The sequence below is a fragment of the Pelobates fuscus genome, chromosome 9, assembly GCF_036172605.1.
Source record: "Pelobates fuscus isolate aPelFus1 chromosome 9, aPelFus1.pri, whole genome shotgun sequence".
NCBI classification, from domain to species: Eukaryota; Metazoa; Chordata; class Amphibia; order Anura; family Pelobatidae; genus Pelobates; species Pelobates fuscus.
The window spans coordinates 73,795,614-73,816,834 of record NC_086325.1 but is presented as its reverse complement, the minus strand read 5'-3'; the positions used below and the strand labels follow the sequence as shown (position 1 = coordinate 73,816,834).

At 45.3% G+C, this 21,221-nt stretch overlaps 1 protein-coding gene across 1 annotated transcript in view; it reads left to right on the top strand.

The window, feature by feature from the left end:
* Nucleotides 1-331: 331 nt before the first annotated feature.
* Nucleotides 332-21,221, top strand: part of LOC134572835 (ubiquitin carboxyl-terminal hydrolase 12-like) — a 72,184-nt gene continuing 51,294 nt past the window's right edge. Inside the window, exon 1 of the mRNA XM_063432077.1 lies at nucleotides 332-556. Coding sequence (XP_063288147.1) covers nucleotides 509-556 — 48 coding nt within the window. The 5' untranslated portion in view covers nucleotides 332-508. The remainder of the gene's footprint in view (nucleotides 557-21,221) is intronic.

The window sequence follows — 21,221 nt, the reverse complement described above, 5'->3', positions numbered from 1 at the left end:
CTTTGCTGATGTCAGTACTAGGGAGACCTCCCCAGGATCAGAAAACACCCTGGGGTTCTCCCTTACACAGGGTGGGCAATGCCAGGCTGGATGGGGGACATTATATTTATTAAACGCATTGATGGTAAATCCATTTTAATCCCAGAGGTCCTTGGTATCAGCTGGGACTTAACCCCTGCTGGTACCATTACTGCATGACGGTCTATGCCGTCAGTGGCCATGGAAACCCTGCACTGCATGACGGCACAGACCGGCATGTGGTCCTTGCGTGGCAGCAGTGACAATCAGCTGAGCACAGCAGTCAGTGTCCCAGTCACAGTATCCCCGCCCTGTGTGTGCATACGGTACTCAGTGCTCTGCCCGGAACCTTGCTGCTCCTGTCTATGTTTCCGATAGGACTGTTTTGAATCGTGCACAGCGGCGGGCGGAGCGCTTTCCCGGTGACCCTGCTGCGGCTGTCAAGGGCCGAGCTCCGGTTCATCATCATGGCGGCGGCGGAGGAGAGCGGATGGACGTACTGATGACCGTCCGGAAGATCGCCTCGATCTGTACGATGGTGAGAGGACATGATCAGGGTGCACCAGGGGGAGGGGGGTGGATGGAGATAGGATATCAGGGGGGCTGAAAGCATCCCATACAGAAAATACAGGGGGGGATTCGGTTTAATAGGAGAGAAGGAGGATACTATGTGTTACCTTTCAAAAATAAACCCAAGGCTTGTGTATAGGGTTTGGGGAGGCAGAGGAAAGGGTGTGGACCAAAATAACTGCCAAAGGATTATGGGAGTTGTAGTTCTACATTAATTGGGACTCTACCATAGGCTTGCAGAGCAGGATGGGGTTTGTCGTTCTACCTTTTGGCCATCCCTGACTGGTGACTATTATAGAACAGTGGGTCAGGTGGTAATGTCTTACTATACATTATTACCCTGTTGTGGCTTATAGTGATAGGAGTGTCTTACTATACATTATTACCCTGTTCTGGCTTAGTGTCTTACTATACCTTATTAGCCTGTTCTGGTTTAGTGTCTTACTATACCTTATTACCCTCTCGTGGCTTGTAGTGATAGAAGTTTTTTACCCCACATTAGTTATAGATCTACAGGCACCCCATCAATCTATAACTAATTTATATTTGTCACTCCATCTTTCTACTAGTTTCCTCAAAAATAGGACTTACCCAGCTCCTAAACCGTGGCTTTTCTGTTGCATCACTGCTAACGCAGAAGTGAATACCTGCATCAACTGTCCAACACTGGATGGCAACAATAGGCTAAGAGTGCTGGGGCCATTATTCAGATGTCAGGAGAGCCACGCGTTTTGTCAAACTGCTCAAAATTGTCACAAACCTCGGCGACAGCACCCAAAGACTCTACATCATAACCACTTCAATCAGCTATAGCTTTGGGTGTTCTGAGTGGAGTTTTAAAGGAGCATTATAGGCACCCAGGCCACTTCATCTCATTGAAATGGTCTGGGTGCACAGACCCCATCCCATTAACTCTGCAATCTCTAATATTGCAGTTTCAGAGAATGTTTATATTGCAGTGTTAAAGGGACACTCTAGGCACCCAGACCACTTCTGCTCATTGGAGTGGTCTGGGTGCCAACTCCCACTACCCTTAACCCTGCAGCTGTAATTATTGCAGTTTTTTTATAAACTGCAATAATTACATTGCAGGGTTAACTCCACCTCTAGTGGCTGTCTACTAGACAGCCACTAGAGGTCACTTCCTAGTTTCTAGCACAGGTTTCTGTGTGAGGACCTCCAGCGTCGCTCAAAACCCCATAGGAAAGCATTGAAATTATTTTTCAATGCTTTCCTATGGGGAGACGTAATGCGCATGCGCGGCATTTCCGCGCATGCGCATTACGTCTCCTCGGCCGGTGGGCGAGATCAGTCTCGCCCACCGGCCGACGCAATCACTGGGAGGAGGGTCGCGGAGGCGGAGACAGCGGCGAGGGACATCGCCGCTGTCCCAGGTAAGTGACTGAAGGGGTTTTCACCCCTTCAGTAACCGGGGATTGGGGGGTGGGAGGGAGAGGGACCCTCCAGTGCCAGAAAAACGGATCGTTTTTCTGGCACTGGAGTTTCCCTTTAAGACTGCCTCTCATAGCTGTCTACTAGACATGTACACTGAGCTTAACTCCATGAAACTACGCTGGATGTCCTAACGCTGTGCTTGTGGACATCCAGTTTTTTCAAATTCCCCATAGGATGTTGGAGATGGAGCAAGTGTCGAAGGTCCTCGGCACTGGAATAAGGTAGGTGTTTAAAGGGTTTTGAACCCTTTAACTGCCTTGGTATGTTGAGGGGAGTCAGAGGGACTCTATAGTGTTGTAGTGTTTTTAAAGAATCAAGATCAACCTTGAAACCCATTCTTTTATGCTGTTGATCCAAAAGAATTATCATACTTTGCAAAACTCTGTCACGATGCCAATGCACCCCATTTTTGGCAGGTCCTATACTAGCAACCTAATGCCTGCTTTAGAGATTAATGGGATACTATAGTGCTAGGAATACAAAGTTGTATTCTTAGCACTATTACTCCTGCTCCCCCCCCCCCCCCTTGTATTTATTCAATTCCAGCATCAAGGATTGGTGCTCTGTCCTCTCTGACATCAGCTGATGGGGGAGGGGCATTAATGTGCCTTTGTGACAAACACCGCAAGTGCATTAGGCCCTCCCCTTAGGAAAGCATTGAACCACTGCTTTCCTATGGGGAATTGACTGACGCTGAATGTCCTCATGCAGGTCGTGAGGACGTGCAGTGTCAGTTAGGTGACCAAAAGTGGCCTAACCACCAGGAAGTGCCTCTATTGTCTGTCTGGGTGCCTATAGAGTGATTCCCTTTTACTCACTTACGTGGGAAATCCTTTCTCCTTGGGCTCTCTGCAGTGCAAGGTTAAAGGGACACTACAGGCACCATTGGCGTGGTCTGGGTGCCAACTCCCACTACCCTTAGCCCTGCAACTGTAAATATTGCAGTTTCCTAAACTGCAATATTTACCTTGCAGGGTTAACTTCTCCTCTAGTGGCTGTCTACTAGACAGCCACTAGAGGGCACTTCCTGGTCTATAGCACAGGTTGTGCTATAGCGTCGCTGGACGTCCTCACGCTATGTGAGTACCTCCAGCATCGCTAAAATCCCCATAGGAAAGCATTGAAAGCATTTTCAATGCTTTCCATGGGGAGGTGTAATGCCGCGCATGCGCATTAGGTCTCATCCCACTGGCAGCCACGCATGCGCAATCGTGCTTCCCCACGGCTGACGTCGGCAGGGGAGGAGCGGGGGCAGACCCTAAACCTCCGCCGAGGGACATCGGCAGTGGTCTCAGGTAAGTCACTGAAGGAGTTTTCACCCAGTCAGCAACATGGGATGGGGGGTGGGAGGGAGAGGGGATCTGCATTGCCAGGAAAACTATTTGTTTTCCTGGCACTGGAGTGTCCCTTTAAATAGAGCCCTGGAATGAGGCACCTGTGACAGGAAGCAGTGCAAAAACAGGGGAGTTGGCCTTGACTTCCAAATATATTTACATATGAAACAATGATAAATAGGGATATTCTCTTGAAATATGTGCTTTTATAAAATAAGGGAGATGGGACATGCAGTTAATATCTTCTGGGGACTGGAGTGTCCCTTTATTTTGGAATGTTTTTTTTTTTTTTAAATTCTTTATTTTATTGTGCATTTATTAGACAAGGAACATTGTATACCAGCAATGCCACGACAGCAAATGCCAGAGTTTTCATAAGCATAGATATACAATCACATGGCATGGATAGACTGTGCACATTTTTATATTATAGAAGGGTAGACAACAGTATGATGCTGAACTTAACGTGTATATGAAAGATTAGGAAGGCTTATCTACACGTTGTGCTATATAAGAGTGTCGTAGATGCTTGTCTAAGAGTGTTAAGGTAGATGCTTGTTTCCGAGGGGACCAATATTTTGCACAGTGTAGTTATTAGGTAGCTTAATAAGAAGACAGTATACATAGTGCGATTTCACCGTGCTCTGTGGCGATTAAGGACAGGTAAACATTGCCTGACTAGTGAAGATTTGTATAACAGACATGTTAGCATGATTGTACACATTTTGCTATGTCGTCAAGAGTGGCGCTTTCAAGGCGGGTAATAAAATGCCGCTTGGTCATGTTACCCTGAAATCGCTTCATAACACTGAACTGCCCAATTTCCTAGCATTTAAACAGAAAGGCTAGGAGATATGTGGGTGTGTCCTCAAGATTGTCTATGTGTAGCAGTATTAAGTATACAAGATAATGCAGACATTTGTGATTCATAATATGCAAGATGTGTGGTTGTAGTTAGCCTGATCCAACAGTTACATACAAACAGCCCTTGCTGACTCTAAACAGTAGAAAAAGCAAACTTAATTAAACTGATAACAGGTGGAACATATATGCAATATGTGTGAATAAGAGTCGCTCTGGGGGTAGCTAGTAACGTACAGAGTCACTGGTAACGTGCTGTCTCAACAGCAGTACCTAGAGAAAAATGTTGTGGTCCCTTGATACGATTAGACCGCATAGCGATGGCTGTAAGTGTGGTTCTTGTCTTCAAGGGCGCCCCTGGGCTGGGACTCCTTTCCAGCAGCATGCAGTGGATTGTGTAGCCGTGCGTCTCCCCGGTTTGCGGTTGTAGTTTGGGGGGACAGGGTCAAGCTTCGTCGAGCGCCGGCTCTCGGGTCGCGGGAGTAGCTGGTGTGGGAGGTTGGTTTTGCAATCTTTGTTGCCTTGATGTGGGGGCCTGCTTGGTCGCTCGTGTAACATGGTGTGGCTTCCTGCCCGTGAGGGCGGTGGTGTGTGCGTAGCCTGGCCTTCCCGGATGCCTGCGGTGGGTGCCTGTAATGGCGCCGGCGGGTCACTGGACGAATCCATGTAGCCACTAGTTTTGCCGCCTGGCGGTAAGGCAGTCCTCGTTCACGCAGTATGTTCCAGAGGCTCTGGCAAAGCCGGTCAAATTCCCCCAGAGAGTGTGTGTATGGTTGGGCGTGTGCGCTCCGCTTTTGTGGTTCTCGCTGGGCGGCCATCTTAGCTGCGGTCCAGTTGCCTGGTGTTTGCTGGAGCTGTGCCAGCCGTGTGGAACGGTCCCCGCTTTAGTTTAGCCGTTGCAGGCTTAGAGTACCGGGATATCCCTCACCGGTGGGGGGGGGGGGGGGAGGAAGTGTACCTGGGAGACCTCCGAGCGATTAGCTACGGACGACGTGGATGTCGGACGCCTCTCTTGCTTCGTCTGAGTAGGCCTCAGGTCTATCCCCGGTCAGATGCCACCGATTTCGGTCAGGAAAGTTGCCGTTTGGCTTCTGCATGTAAGTGCTTACTTCTCCAGGTCGTCTAATCGTCGATTCGGTAGGTTTTTGCCCACTTGTGGGCCAAATACAAGCGTTTTGGCACGGAGCTTGTCTCATGTGCGACCTCTCTGTATGGCAGCTTGGCTCCGCCCCCCCTTTTTTAGAATGTTTATCCCCAATTGTTTATTGTTGTCAGGCAGATACAGCAACCTCTTGAAATCTATAACTCTATCTATATATATTAGTTATTTTCTATAACATTGCAAGACATAGAAGATATGGAAGGCAGAACAAATATATTATCAAAATCCTTTTAAAACCTAAGATACTGAATGACTCATGGCAAATTTACATGACACACCACCAATTTTCTGCTTACAATCTCTTGAAATCACATATTGGGCATTTGAACATGCTGGCGTAACTTGTAAGCGTCTCAGGGATACATATGTTGTCTTGTTGGGTTTTGGTTAGAACTCTCACTGGCTCACCAGGTATCTTAGTAAGCATGATACCAGCTATTGTTTTGATAACCGAGCAGCCGTTGATGCCACTGATGTGACTCTTGTCAGATGCAGCTCTCTGCTGAAGGGTCTGCCAATCTCTGAGGTCCCATTGACTTCCAGATACTGCCTAGAGGGAACGTTCCACTGAACTTGCAATTCCCGTCACTGACACTGCTGTCACACTAGCATTGGATACCAGTGGGGGGGAAAAATAATTATATGTGCAGTATTTTGAAGTGGTTATGGCACCGTATCAGTCTATCCTATCTGTTCTATCCATCAAACATAGAAACATAGTTTACAAGTATTGTATGCCAGAAGTTCCCTGTCCCTATGTGGATGTAATTGGCATTGAAATGACAGCAAGTTAGAAAGCTTTGCTTCTGTGATCTGTATCTGCTTGTTCTCTATTCTTGTTTTGCTGATCATGCTTTGTTTGGCACTAAACAAAACTACAGCAGTGAAATTAAACAGATCAATAATGCTAAGGCTGGTACAGTGTTAATATGCAGCATAGTGCCAGGGCAGTCGGTCAGCATAAAGAGCAATGGATAATTGGAGTTTTAAATGCTGCATATCTATTATTGTAAACTATGTTAAGTGAAAATATTTGCAATATGTAAAGGATATTTTATTTACCTCTTGTAAAGATGTGGTGTGTTGGTCACAATACTTTTTACCTGTGCAATTGCCATCTTCTAAAATATTTCAATAAAAGGTAATCAGCCTGGCAGGAGCAAGCTTATATTTTTACACATTTATCACATGATCAGAAGTGGTTTTAGTGCCTGCAGTTTTGTTTTGAATTACTGCACACAGCGTTTAACTCATTTACTGCTGGAGCAGCCTCATTAGCTGTATGGCTATTGTCAGTTCTGTGTATAATTCTATTCACTGAATGTCATTCATTTGCTAATGGCGGTCACCTGATGCTCTTAGACAATTAATGGACGGCACCAGCCATAGAGGAATCTCAGGTCCCAAGTAGGTGGGGAAACCTTTGCAAAATGGTACCGGGAAACGGGCCAGGGGTGATAGTGTTTGTAATGCTTGGAGTAACACTTCAAGTTTACCTATTGATCATTATTCTTAAAGGGACACTATAGTCACCAGAACAACTGCAGCTTAATGCAGTTGTTCTGGTGTTTATGGTATGTCCCTGCAGGCTTTTTAATGCAAACACAAAAAAGGGTGTTTGCTTTGCTCCCTAGGGGCACCTCCAGTGGCAGTCACTCAGATGGCCACATGAGTTGCTTCCTGGGTGCAGCACTGACACTCTGCATGTAGACGCTGAAAATTCTTCATAGACATGCATTGATTCAATTTATAGCTGTGAGGAGATGCTGATTGGCCAGCGTGGTGTCTGGCCTCCGCCTCCTTGGCTGAGGTCATCAGAATTGACGTCAGCCAATCTAATGCTTTCCCATAGATGGGGGGCAGCCACCTAAATAATGTTTTTAATACTATAAGGTCAGGAATATATGTGTGTATTCCTGACCCTATAGTGTTCTTTCAAATTTGTGATTTGCAATTTTAAATATACTTGGCTTGCATTCGCTACACTCTAAAGGCAATTCTTGGTGTAAAACAGAATATAAATATAAGATATTTCAATAGGGTACATCTCATTACCAACATTATTTGATAATTACCGCTATTTTTTGTATTTGAATTGGTACTTTCCCACTCCAGAGTAAAAAAAAAAAAAAAAAGAAGCACTTTAACTTTAAAAACTATTTTAAATTATTTTATTTTAGATTTAACCTCACACTTTCTTTCTTTTGTTTTTTAAATTTTAAAAACCCTGTGCTCTACAGCCTGGAGCGACTACAGTTTCTCTCCAATCCAGGGATTCTTATAGAGAGGCATTGCGGACGTAGTGTATGCATGCTAATTACAACGATCACCAGTACAATGCTTCTCATAGAAAATAGGCCAAAATAACCCATGTTAGGCAATTTAATGAACACTCCAAGCACCATAACCACTACTTGTGCTGTAGTGTTAATGGTTCCAGGAGTACACTGACACCTTTTCACCATTTGCTAGCAGTTTGACAACTTACCTGGGGTTTGCCTGCTGCCTGTCACCTCCTCCATTAAATGACCACTATAGGCACCCAGACCACTTCAGCTTAATGAAGTGGTCTGGGTGCCAGGTCCATGTAAGATTAACCCTTTCTGCTGTAAACATAGCAGTTTCAGAGAAACTGCTATGTTTACAAATGGGTTAATCCAGCCTTTAGTGGCTGTCTCATTGACAGCCACTAGAGGCGCTTCTCACTGGGATTTTTCACAGTGAGAAGACGCCAGCGTCCATGGGAAAGCATTGAGAATGCTGGCTTGTGCCGCGCATGCGCATTCAGCCGATAACTCAGGAAAGCTAATTGAAACGCTGCGTCGAAGATTCCAGCTTTCAATGGAGGAGATGACTGTTGCTTGGCAGAGCCCCAGATAAGTTGTCAAATCTTTCAGTTTGTCTTTTTACAATTGTTTGGCACCAGTACACTTCTGGCACCATAACAACTACAGCACATGTTAGTGGTTATGATGTTTGGGGAGTTTCTATAACTCCTAAATCACTTGTTGAAGTGATTTAGGGGACTGAAGAGTTACTTTAAAAGCACCCCATGTGGAACCTGTGCCACAGCTTCATCAACTGTGTTTTAAACCATCTGATACAGCTTTTGTCTGAATGCTCACTGTCCACATTTTTCTTTTTCTGTTATCATTTGTAAAATGTAAAAAGAAAATAGAAAGAAAATCTTCATTGTTTGCTTATTTAATGTAGATCAGCCAGTCTTTACCTGACTTGAACTATCGGTGGCATTTGCTTTTGTTTAGAGACATTATAGTTGCCTTCAACTCATACTTTGGCAGTAAAACTTTTCCTTCCCATGCAGAAAAGAAGGGACATCTGTTCCAAATTGCTGAAATACCAAAATGTAATACTTTTATCATGTTTATTTCACTTGATAGCACAACATGAGGTGTTGTGAAATGTTCATATTAATGAGGCCAAAACCTAACAAATGTATTAACGTTGTATTGGAAGCACTTGCCAAATGCACCCCCTTAATTTTTATAAATTATATGTAGCTTGGAAAACATGGTGGATATGACATCTGTACGAAAATAAACCGGTGAGGACATCTACATTTAAAAGGACATTATAGTCACCAGAACCACTTAATGTAGTGGTTCTGGTGTCTAAAACATGTTCCTGCAGTGTTGGCACTGTAAACACAGCACTTTCAGAGAAAATGAAGTGTTTTACATTGCTGCCTAGTAACACCTCTAGTGGCAGTCACTGAGGCAATCACTCAGTCCACCTTCAGCGTTTCTACACTATGCATGGAGCCGCTGAATATTTCCCATAGAGATGCGTTTTTGCCATGTATGCGCTATAGCTTCCCAATGCTTTCCTGTAGGAAAACATTGGATTAGCTGAGCTCAGCAAGATTAATGATTTCAGCAATGGAGGCGGGCCAGGCGTCGTAAGACCGTCGTGGTCTGGGAGAAAAGGCGAGTAAAATCACTTTTAATCTCAACGAGATGATAGCCAGGGACCTAAGATTTATCCCAGCACTATAGTTTCAGAAATACATGTTTATATTCCTTGGCACTATAGTGTCCCTTTAAATAAAGTATAATTATGACCAATACTTTAGTTGAGTATTTTGTTCACCTAAAACTCAAAACCCAAGTTAGAATTGCATGTCCTCCCCCCCCCCCCCCCTTTTGCCAAACAACAAGCACGTGTACTACTATAAAAATTCAAGGGATAACATTTCAAGTCCGATGTCACTTGTCAGAGTTTAAAAGTTGCTAGCCACTGCAAGCCTGGAGGATCCATGGCACACTCACCAGGGCCATATTTTTGCTTGCTAGTGGCGAATAATAATTTTGAGCTCTGCTGTTCTATATTCTTTTCCTCCGAGTGTGTAAAATGCTACCTTGGTTTCCCTACTAACTGCACAGATAGCCATTTATAATTCATTATTGAAAGCTCACAAGCCGTCTAGCTGATAACTTTGTGTAAAAGGGCTGTAAATTCTAGATCTCAGCTCACGGGCCGGGTCCTCTATCAATTTTGTTTTGGTTTGTTTATACTGTACTGTCTATTTTCCCTTTGTGCAGTATTGTATATGTTTGCTCTTCATAAATACCAGTAATACTAATTATACTGACGCAAGCTGCCATAATGTAAAGCAGATGCAACTACAGAGATCTATGCTTCCACCCAAAGCTTTTCCTAGTCTATATACGATTAGGCTATATATTAAAATACCTCAATGCAGTAAAGAAACCAGTGGGGAGTATATGAATTAAATCTAAAGAAACAGGATCCATTTTTAGACAGTTTCCTGGGCACTGCTGGAATGTGCCGGTTAATTTAATTGCAGATGTAACTGCTTGCGTAAGAGACTGTTTTACCAGACACCACTGCAAGGAAACATACCATACTATCTAACAGAAATAAAAATGTCTATAAGCTGTAATAAATAAAGCTAAAGGTTGAAACGGCCTTTCTTAATATGCTTGGACTGTTTAACTCAAATTTGCACAAACCAGCAGGTCATAAAAGAGAGATCCTGGACTGACGTTAACCTCTTTTCTATGCAGATACGGTAATAATAAAAATGTTTGCTACTGAAATGTCAAAATTTTGTACAACGCCCTAGTGTTTGCAGCTTCCCCAGCCAATCCTAGTACTTCCTTTATCGCTGGCTCAACAGACACTGCAGAGCTTGTGAGGTTCCTCTGTCAACAGAAGGGGAAGCTCATAGCTGATGGTCTGTTTTGAAATTTATTTGGGAAAGACAAACATTGATGTACATTCAGATATGAGCAGGGTTTTTCACTAACATAATTTAAATCTAATTTCACATTTAAACGGACACTATAGGATCACAGACCACTTCATCTCATTGAAGTAGTCTGGGTGCACTGTCTTTGTCCCTGTCCCCCATACTCATGCATTGTAAAACATGGCAGTTTTAGAGAAACTGCAATGTTTACATTTCAGTACTAAGACTGCCTCTATTGGCTGTCTACCAGACAGCCACTAGAGGCGCTTCATGGAGTTTGATTCTGTGATACGACGCAGGATGCTATGCATGAGGACATCCACTGACGAGGAAACCCCTATAGCAAAGCGTTGAGGCAATGCTTTTTCCTATGGGGAAGGTCTACTGTTTGCGCAGTGCTTGCTGCACATGCAGATTATGCCAGCCCATTGGCTGATGTTGTTATGGTACTTTTTAGCAGTAAACCAAAATGTTTTAAATGTCTGTTCCTGTCCAAATTAGTAAAATTGAATTGCGTATATACGCTGAAGTAATTAAGTCTGACACACGGAGTTCAGGTTAAAATAACTTCGAGAAAATTTATTGGCAAGTGAATAAAAAGCGGGCGCGCAGGCCCTTTTAAGAGACATTTTGCGTCATCATTGATTATTAGAATATCAGCAAATAAACATCATCAATTGGATTAATTGTTAAGTGTCGGGATTAGTGTCCTCCTATCAATATTACTTATTGGTTCAAAAATGAAGTGGTTAGTCCCGTGCCCACCCACCAGAGGTGGGATTGTTCTGGACACGGGTGGGGATAAGGGGGTCTTGAGCGTCATTTTACACGGTCAGTGATATCAGGCCTCGTGGCCAGGTGCAAGGTCTCTTATGAATAGAACATTTCATTACTACTGTGTTCTCATGGCCTTCAAATTATACTATCTTGCAAGTTTAAGGAGAAGTCAGCAACTCCTGTGTTAATCATGTCTTTGCAGGAAATACAGTCTTTGTCTATTGTATTAAATGTGCTGGGAAATTCTGTCACGTAAGGTGGTTTTAAAATGGACAAGTTAGGTTATGAGGACAAAATGGAGGATTGAAGAAGTCAGGTTAGGAGGACAAAATGGAGGATTGTCACAGTATAAAGTTAAAATGGAGTTAGTACAATAATTCAATACAAGTACAATAAAGATTTTTAATAATCCCACATCAGTCCCCCCTATGAAATGTTAGATTCTAAGAGATAAAACTTTATTTGTTAGTATCAGAAGACGTGTTAACCCAAAGGCACAGAAACCCCGTGGCCCCTAGCTAGGTGTTAATGCAAAGTGCAAGACTGTCCCTAGATCTGACCCTGATAGGCTAACTCATCCGTCAGTATGGCTCTCGAACACTTCACACCCATGGGTGTCCCATGGCAGCTAACCCACCACTTCTCCACACGGGGCCTTTACCATTCACTGACAGATGCTGTCCCTAAGCTAGTCCCTTCCTAGAATTCCTGCACTTTATCAACAAAAGGGATTGTTTGCAGCGGCAGACAGGGTGAGTTGATGTCTTGGAAATCTTGGTCATCAACTTCGAGATGGGTGAAAGTGGGTGCCGCTTGGTCAACAGTCTTCACGAGGGATTTTCTCAGACATGGGAGGATACAACAAAAGAGAAGAGCAAAAATAAAAAGGAAAATTAGTATAGCCATACCAATATGCATTAAAGCCTTTTGCCATCCTGTCATCCAACCAAACCATCTTTCCCAGGGATCTTTTATCCCAGAATTCCTTTTTAACTCTTCAGACAGGTCATTTAATTTCTCTATGGCTAATGTAACTTTACCATTAGGGCCTGTGTTTTCTGGGATATAGGTACAACATGTCATGGTGTCGGGCAAAATTTTACAAACCCCTCCTTTTTCGGCTAAGATCATATCTAGGGCCATTCTATTCTGAAAAGCCATTTGGGATGTGGCCTGCAGCTGTTCGGCCAACCCCTGGAGGGCATCTCTGGTATAATTAACAAAACGCTGTTGATTATAATAAATGTAATTTATCCAATTTAAATTCTTGTTTGTGGTAACTATGGCAAAAAGTGATTCAAATCCTGCGGCAACTTCATCTCTTGCTTTAAACTCATTGGGCACCCCCCTAGGCACTCCAATGGCATCAATATACACATGAGGATCAAAACTTCCTTTTACTGGGGCGTCACGCTTAACCTTAGTGTGCCTGGACCCATGGGTGATGAGGTGTGTGTCAGAGATGATATGTATAGGCATAATGGCTTTAGCCAGAGTACACTCCCCCCACCACTCTTTGTCCATTCTGGATCTTAGCTGTAAATCCCCACACAACCAGTAAATATCCCCTAATGACCTGGTGTGAAACTGCAACAAGTCCATAGAGACATTTCTGTAGGTAGCACAATAACCTTTGGAGAAGTTACCTAAGAATCTGCCAATTCCATCATAATTAGCATAACAAGTGTAATTACCTTTATAGACTGTAATACCATCTGGGGGTTTGACATCCTGGGTTAGGAGAGGATACTCTTTTGTCCATGCAATACATGTGGACCTGTTAAAATTATAGTGATAGGCAAAAAGGCTTAAAACACATTCTTCTATATCTACTGGCAGGGTTAAAGGCACAGTACCCAGGTGAGGCCGGGCACCGCCACATACATAGCATGCGGTCTTATTATGCTTATTAGCATTATATTTCATCCATTCTAACCATAGATTTACATCATTAAAACCTGTTTCAGCGGCCATGGTATCTTCGAAGGTGGGGTTAGCAATGGCCATCATGTCTTGAAAGGTCTGGATATGAGGTTTTAATGGGTTAGGGACCATATGAGTGGCCCCTTGCCACTCAGAGGAGTTACACATATCTTTGAGGTAGAAATGCCCTAATTTACGGTAGGTACCCTTTTTCCAATACATTCCCATCACATACTGGTCTGCATCTGTTGGGCTTGGATGCTCAATGTTAAGGATTAATTTCATTGGTGTACCCCCCCCCAGGCTTTCTCAAAGTCATTCTCTGGAGAAGGGATCTACCATGATCATCTACTTTAGATAAGGCACTTTTTGGTTTGTAACCCCAGGCAGGCCCGGCATTCCATCCCGCCGCCCCCCAATGGTTACAATTGTGCCCCCGTTGCTTGTCAACTACACAAACATATGGGTCTTTTGAATGAGGGATATCTCTATAGATGCTCTGGATTTGTGGTGTGGGAAATGGGCATTCTACAATATCACAGTAGTCAAAGGTATAAGTAGCCACATGGGTGCACGATGAATTATACCAGAAGGTGTACCCACTAACATCTTTGGTAATGGCTACTTGCTGGGCCTTTATGAGGCTAATTAAGGAGAAGGTGTACCAGAGGTACATGCTTGTGCGGTATCCGCTTCCTCTGGGGCAGGAGATTTCTTGCAGTGGGAAGCGTGGATCCAATTTGGCCTACCGGCCAGTTTGACGGAGGTTGCGGTAATCAGGAGAACTTGGAATGGACCGTCAAATCTTGGTTCCAGAGTATTTTTCCGCACAAACTTATTGACCAGGACCCAATCTCCGGGAAGCAGGTTATGGGTACCTGTATCCAATTCGGGATCTGGAATTGAAGAGAAAACTTGGGCATGTATTTTGTTTAAGGCACTTGAAAGTTCAGTTACATAGTCTACTAAAACATCTGATTGGAGCTGTAACTGCTGCGGATAATAACAACCTAGTCTAGGTGCTGTCCCAAATAGAATCTCATATGGGGACAGTGAATGTTTCCCTCTAGGTGTGTGCCTAACACTAAATAAAGCTATTGACAGGCTTTCTGGCCAGGGCATTTTTGTTTCCTGTGACATTTTTAACATTCTGGCTTTTAAAGTGCCATTCATGCGCTCTACTTTACCACTACTTTGTGGGTGGTAAGGGGTGTGGAAGGCTAGAGTCACCCCTAGAGCAGTCCAAATTTCTTTAGTCACTGTTGCTGTGAAAGCTGGGCCTTGATCACTTTCAATGACTTCTGGGAGTCCGAACCTACATACTATCTCTGTAAGTAGGCGTCTTGCGGTTGTTTTTGCAGTGATATTGGCCACTGGGTAGGCCTCTGGCCATCCTGAGAACATGTCCACTATGACTAGTGCATATTCATGGGGCCCACTCTTGGGCATTTGGATGTGGTCAATTTGAATTCGCTGGAAGGGGTACATGGGCTTTGCCAGGTGTTTCGCAGGCATCCTTTTCCTGGATTGCATTTTGCACAAATGACACAGGCTTTGCAGAAGCTATTGATCAATGTTGTTACTCCAGGTGCTTCATAATACTTCTGTATGAGGGCGGCCATCAATTCTTTTGACAGGTGTGCAGGCCCATGTGCCCATTGGACAACTGCTGGATACAAATTTCTGGGAAGACCAAATTTGAAGTTGTTGTAATATATTCCGTCCTTTTGGACAGCTCCTTTCTTTTTCCATTTCTGGATTTCTTCAGGAGTGACTGCAGCTTGCTGTTCTCGTAAAATTCGTAAATCAGTAGGAAGAGTTTGCAGAGCAAAAATAGGGACTTCTTCTTCTTCTTGTCCGGACACTTCTTCATCCACTTCCTGCAGATCCCTGGCTGCTAGCTTAGCAGCCTGATCAGCCAAATGGTTGCCCTTTGCTTCATCTGTATCCAATTTCCCATGGGCCTTTACCTTCAAAACGGCCACTTCTTTAGGGAGTAGGAGGGCATCCATTAGCTCCTTGATTGCAGTACTATGCTTGACTGGTGTACCGGCGGTGGTGAGAAATCCTCTTGTCTTCCAAATTAGGCCGAAGTCATGTGCCACGCCCAGAGCATATCTTGAATCTGTATAGATGTTGGCACGTTTTCCTTCGGAAATTTTACATGCTGAAGTCAGAGCCTGTAATTCAGCTTCTTGCGCAGACATTGCTGGCGGTAAGGATGATGATTTGATGACTTCATCTGTTGTGGTTACGGCATATCCTGTATGATATCTTCCTTCTTCATCAGCATATCTTGAACTGTCCACAAACAGGGTGAAATCTGGATCTGGTAATGGATTTTCGTGCACAGTTGGTAGGTGCACTGTCTCCATTTTCATCTGTTCAAAACAGTCATGAGGTGTTTCAGGGTCATAATCATTCACTATGACCAGATCTTGAAATTCTTTTTCTAGGAAGTGGCGTGGCCATGCTTCCAGAAGGTCGGTTGTTGGGTATTTGACAATACCATTTTCCTGTAGCTGTTCTTCATCCATGGTGGCCCATAGCTTTGCCATGGGCCCAAGATCATTCCATGACCTTGTCTTCAACTTGGTAACAGGAATATGTGGGATAGCAGTATCCCAATGGCGGTAGAGGTAGTTGAGTTGTTGAGGTAGTTGGACCAAGACCATGCTATTGTCTTCAGAGTCACAATAGAAATCTTGTGCAGTGAGCTTTACATCAGTCCAGTGGTAAAGCTCATCTTCATAGCAAGGTTCAGGAGTAATGTTCGGCTTGTACCACATGGTACAGAAGGCGTAATCCGGGCCTTCACAAAGAGGTGTCTCATCTTCATAAAATGACAAATGTGGATGCATGACTTTCTTGATACATCCACAGAGCAGGTAAATGTAGGTTTCATCCGTGATAAATCCATAATAGATACCCCCCTCAGGGAGTGGGAGAAGAGTGGACGGGTTAAGAACTTGACATCTTTGGATGGAAATGTTGTCAGGCAGAAGAAGATGGCACTGTAGGCGTAGGTGTCTGGCTGGAGACACGTGCTTGAGCTGGACTTGGTTGATGATGGCAGAAATGTCATGAGGGGCCAAAACAACCAGAGGGTGGCCAAGGACCAGGTCTGAGGTTCTTTCTATGAGCTGTCTTGCAGCAAAAACAGCCCTGAGACAGGAAGGAGTCCCTCTGGCCACAACGTCCAGTTGACATGAGAAATATCCAATAGGCCTCTGGCGGCCTCTTAAGTCATTAGTTTGGGTGAGAACTCCTGTTGCATGGCCTTGTCTTTCGGAGACAAATAATTTGAAAGGTTTGGTGTAATCAGGTAGGCCCAGGGCAGGAGCAGAAGCAATGGCACGTTTTAGAGCATTGAAATTGACCAGAGCTTCATTGGTCAAACAGAACGGGTCAGACTTAAGAGCATTATAGAGAGGTTGCATAAGCAGAGAGGCTTCTGGGATCCATGCTCTGCAGTAGGAAATGAGGCCTAGGAAGGCATGAAGAGACTTTGAAGTCCTGGGAGGTGGAATGTCCAGTACGGCTCTTACCCGGTCCCGAGTAAGATGTCTGGTGCCTTGAGATAGGCAATGTCCAAGGAAAATCACTGAGGGTTGGCAGAATTGCAGCTTGATGAGTGAAGCTTTGCATCCCTGTTCTGCCAAATAGGAAAGAAGGCTAATTGAACACTTTTCAGTAGTGGGTATATCATCTCCACAGAGCAGTAAATCATCCACATACTGGAGCAAAACAACTTCTGGGTGCTCAACTTGCCATGGGTCAAGGATGGTACCCATGGCCTTTGCAAATTGACTTGGAGAATTTTGTGCCCCTTGGGGCATGACAGTCCAGGTATACTGTTGCATCTCATGAGTGAAAGCAAACAGGTATTGACAGGAAGGGTCCAGTGGGACACTGAAAAAGGCATTGGCCAGGTCAATGACTGTGAAGAATTTTGCAGATGGTGGGACTCCAGAGAGCAGAGTATGGGGATTTGGTACAAGAGGGGTGTCCAGGACGGTAGCTTCATTGACGGCACGGAGATCCTGAACCATCCTGTACTTTTCAGGCTCACCTTTTGGAGTTTTCTTTTTCACAGGAAATAATGGGGTGTTGCATTCAGATTTACATTTTACCAGGGCACCCTTCTCCAGGAGTGCCTTGATGTGGATAGAAATGGCAGCAGCCTGCGCTGGTTTTAATGGATATTGTGGCTTTCTTGGTAACTTAGCTCCTAAAATAAGCTTTACCACCACAGGGGGAACATTTAGGTGACCTATGTCCTCTGGGCCTGAGGACCATAGCTTGGCGGGCACCTGTGTTTTTAATACCTCTGGGAAATTGGACCTTAATTCTGCTGCTTCCTCACGGGGCTTTTCCAAATGCAGCATCAGAGGCAAGGAGCACAGGGCTGAAGTGTCTGATTCAGATAGAGGTGTAGACATTTCTATCTGCCCATCTGGGGTGAAGGTGATGGATGCTTGCAGGCGTGAGAGAACATCAGCACCTAACAGGTTAATTGGGCAAGTGGAGGATACCACAAAGCGAGCAAGCAGGCTAGAGCCAACTCGTAGTGGAGTTGTTAAAGGGCTGTATCTTGGCTGGCTATCCACTCCAACACAAGAGACATCAATATTGGACAGGAAAGATGGGTCTGGCAGGTCTTGTTCTCTCAGAACACTACGGGCTGCACCTGTGTCAACAAGAAATGTGGTTGGTTGGCCCTCAATGGGTAAAGTCACTGTAGCAAGTGGCCCCCCCTTATCCCCTGTAGACACTGCCATAACAGGGGTTAATGACACAGGCTTGCCAATTTCCTAATCATCTGGTTCCTCAATTATCGGAACCTCCTTCTCGGCCTTGGGGGCCGGGGCAGGCCTGGATGGCTTTCTTGGATCTCTCTTGGGTTCCGGGCAATCACTTTTGAAATGCCCTTTGGCCTTGCAATTAAAACAAACACCATCCTCTGGTTTGGTACCCTTGGGAATAGGGGTAGTGCGTGCCACCATAAGAGGAGCAGAGCTTGGCCTTCTGGGGGTCTGGGCAGACTCTAGGCCCCTAGCAACTAGGAGTAAAGTATCCAGGGGAACAACCTTATATTCAGGTCGGGCAGCAATAATTCCCTTGCGTATTGAGTCTTTAACACCTTGGACAAAAGCACCGGACAGCATTTGTGAATGAATCTTGTCAGTAAGATCGAACCCCAAATCTGTGAACATTTGGTACAGTCTTGCATGAAACCTTTCCACTGATTCTCCTTTATCTTGTATAACATCAGTAAGGCCAGCAGCCTGATCTGCAAGTTTATCCTTAGCCCATTCTCTTAATTGGTTGCAAAAAGTTACTCCGGAGGGGTAATCAACGTCACTGCTGAGTAGGTCTGTACTGAGGTGTCGGGCCATGCTTGGCCAGTATGCATCCCCTGCTTTAATGGCACAAATACTCAGTAAATCACGCCATGCGGCGGAATAAGTCTTTTGAATTTGAACTACCCCTCGATAAAAGGGCATAGGTTGTTTTTCTGGGTCAGGGAGTGATTTCATTAAAGCACTAGCTTGAGTGGGGTTAAAAGCAACATACTTAGGAGGGGCCCGTTCTCCCCGACCCTTGTGTCCGAAGGGATCATCGATAGAACGATGAGTTGGGGCTCCCGCAGCAACCTCCGAGGAGACATGGGATACCCTGTCCTCCTCATCTTCATCGAAGTCTATGATGTTGGCTCTCTTACGGGGTGCAGGGCCCGCGTCCGGTGAAAGGATCGGGGGATGGGAAGGAGCCCCAGATGCAGGGGTGGCTAGCGAGTCATAACCTGGGGATAGGTAGTCACCGGGGATTACCGGCATCAGGGCTGAACTGGGGGCCGCCATATTGGAGGCGGGAAAAGGAGTTGCATTAGGATCAAGGGAAGAAGTGGCGGCCATGTTTGATATGGGTACAGCTGGGGCAGACTGAGCCGGACTGGGCATGACCGGAACCTGGGGAGTGGCTTGGGTAAAGGGAGGGTAACCGGGATAGGGCAGGGCCATGGGATATGGGAAGGGGTAGGGCCAGGCAGGGGAGGGCAGAAGAGTAGGGTGGGTAGTTACATTTAAGGAGGTAGGGTATTGGACTGGGGTGGAGCCGGTTATGGGAGGAGACAGGACGGGATTGGTAGGGATGGGTGCAGAAGGAGGAGTCGGCGCAAGGGAGGGAGGGAGGGGTGGTTAGTTGGGCGGATGCTGATGGGAGGGGATTAGCTACGGAGAGGGATTGCAGGGAGGAAATGGCAGATGAAATGTTAGGATTAGGCATGGAAGGAAGCGTGGGGATGGATGAGGATGATGGGACAGTTAGAGACGGGGAAGGGGTAAAGAAAGATCCATCAGAATTCAGGACCGGGCAGACAGGGGAGGTGATGGGATGGGATTCGGGAGGATTGGGAGTGGGGAACATAGTCAGCTGGCTATCACCTACTGCTGACTGAACCTTGGGGATAGACATCCCCTGGGCGCCATTTTGGGGCGCTGGCTGAGGGTAAACCCCAGCAACACAATTCTTATGATACACAAACAATCTCACACCTTTGTGATTTATCTCTTCCTCAACCCAACCTTCTAACTGAATAGCCTTCGCTACTCTGTACCATGCTTCAGCAGTCTTTAATAAATCTTTATCTGTAAGCTTGCCTTTCATTTCTGTCAGTAACTTGCGCCAACTTTCTGGTTGTAATCTTCCACATGTCGGTACATCAATTTTACATACTTTTGCAATCCTTTCAACACCTTTAACCATCTCCTCACCCTCTCTGTTCCCTACTAGATCACATGCTAACCAGCCCTTACTGGGCTTACCTAAATCCTGTCCCATAGTCCCTCTACCCCTATACCAGCGTCCTAGATATAGAGAGAGAGAAGGAAAATTGAACAAGAACGTCTACAATGCTCGACTGCCACCCGAGGACCGTGAAACTTTCTCAGGTGCGTCTTCCCAAAACGTAGACTAGTCACTGAATCCGCCTACCCGGGGTGGTAGACACGGATTGGAGCGAGGTGAGAAGTGTGTGACCAATCACTTCTCTTTTAAGAGGAATGGGAGTGGATAGTATAACAATATAGGAAGTACAGAAAAGATGAAAGGCAAGGAAAATCCTTAGAGACAGACACAGGAGTTCATGAGACTCCTCATTAAACAAACAAGACAACAATACAGTTGAAATACAGTGCATGCATCACAGTTCAAATGAAATCAACAGTAATTCCTTTCCTCTACTCGTGTGCTTACTCCAAAGTCACCTCTCTCAACCCCGTAGTGTCTCCGCTCGGAGAACAACTTTCATAAGTCTCACTACCACGTGATGCGGAAAACAAGCAATGCCCACTTGAATTCCCCCAGGAAACAGAGTCCCCTGTCAAAAGACTAAGCTCCCTTCACAAATAAACAGAAAACCGGAATCCCCCCAGCCGAAGCTGTGGGTTACCAAAACCGGACTCCCCCCAGCCGGAGCTGTGGGTTACCAAAACCGGACTCCCCCCAGCCGGAGCTGTGGGTTACCAAAACCGGACTCCCCCCAGCCGGAGCTGTGGGTTACCAAAAAGCTAGCTAGGCTGTGCAACAGAAGACCCAGGCAAATCCCCTCAGGTCCACCCTCCCCTATATCCCAAAAAGGGGTAAAATACAAACAGATAGACTAACAAACTGAAGACCCAGGCAAATCCCCTCAGGTCCACCCCCCTTTATCCCAAAAAGGGGAAAACAAGCAAGACAGAGAACCCCAGGCAAATCCCCCGCAGGTCCACCCCCCTTTATCTCAAAATGGGGAAACAGGCAAACAATTCAAACACACCCAGGCAACAGATAGACTAAAATGCAGGTAAACAAGTGAGTAACGAGACACCGGGCAAGATATTACCTG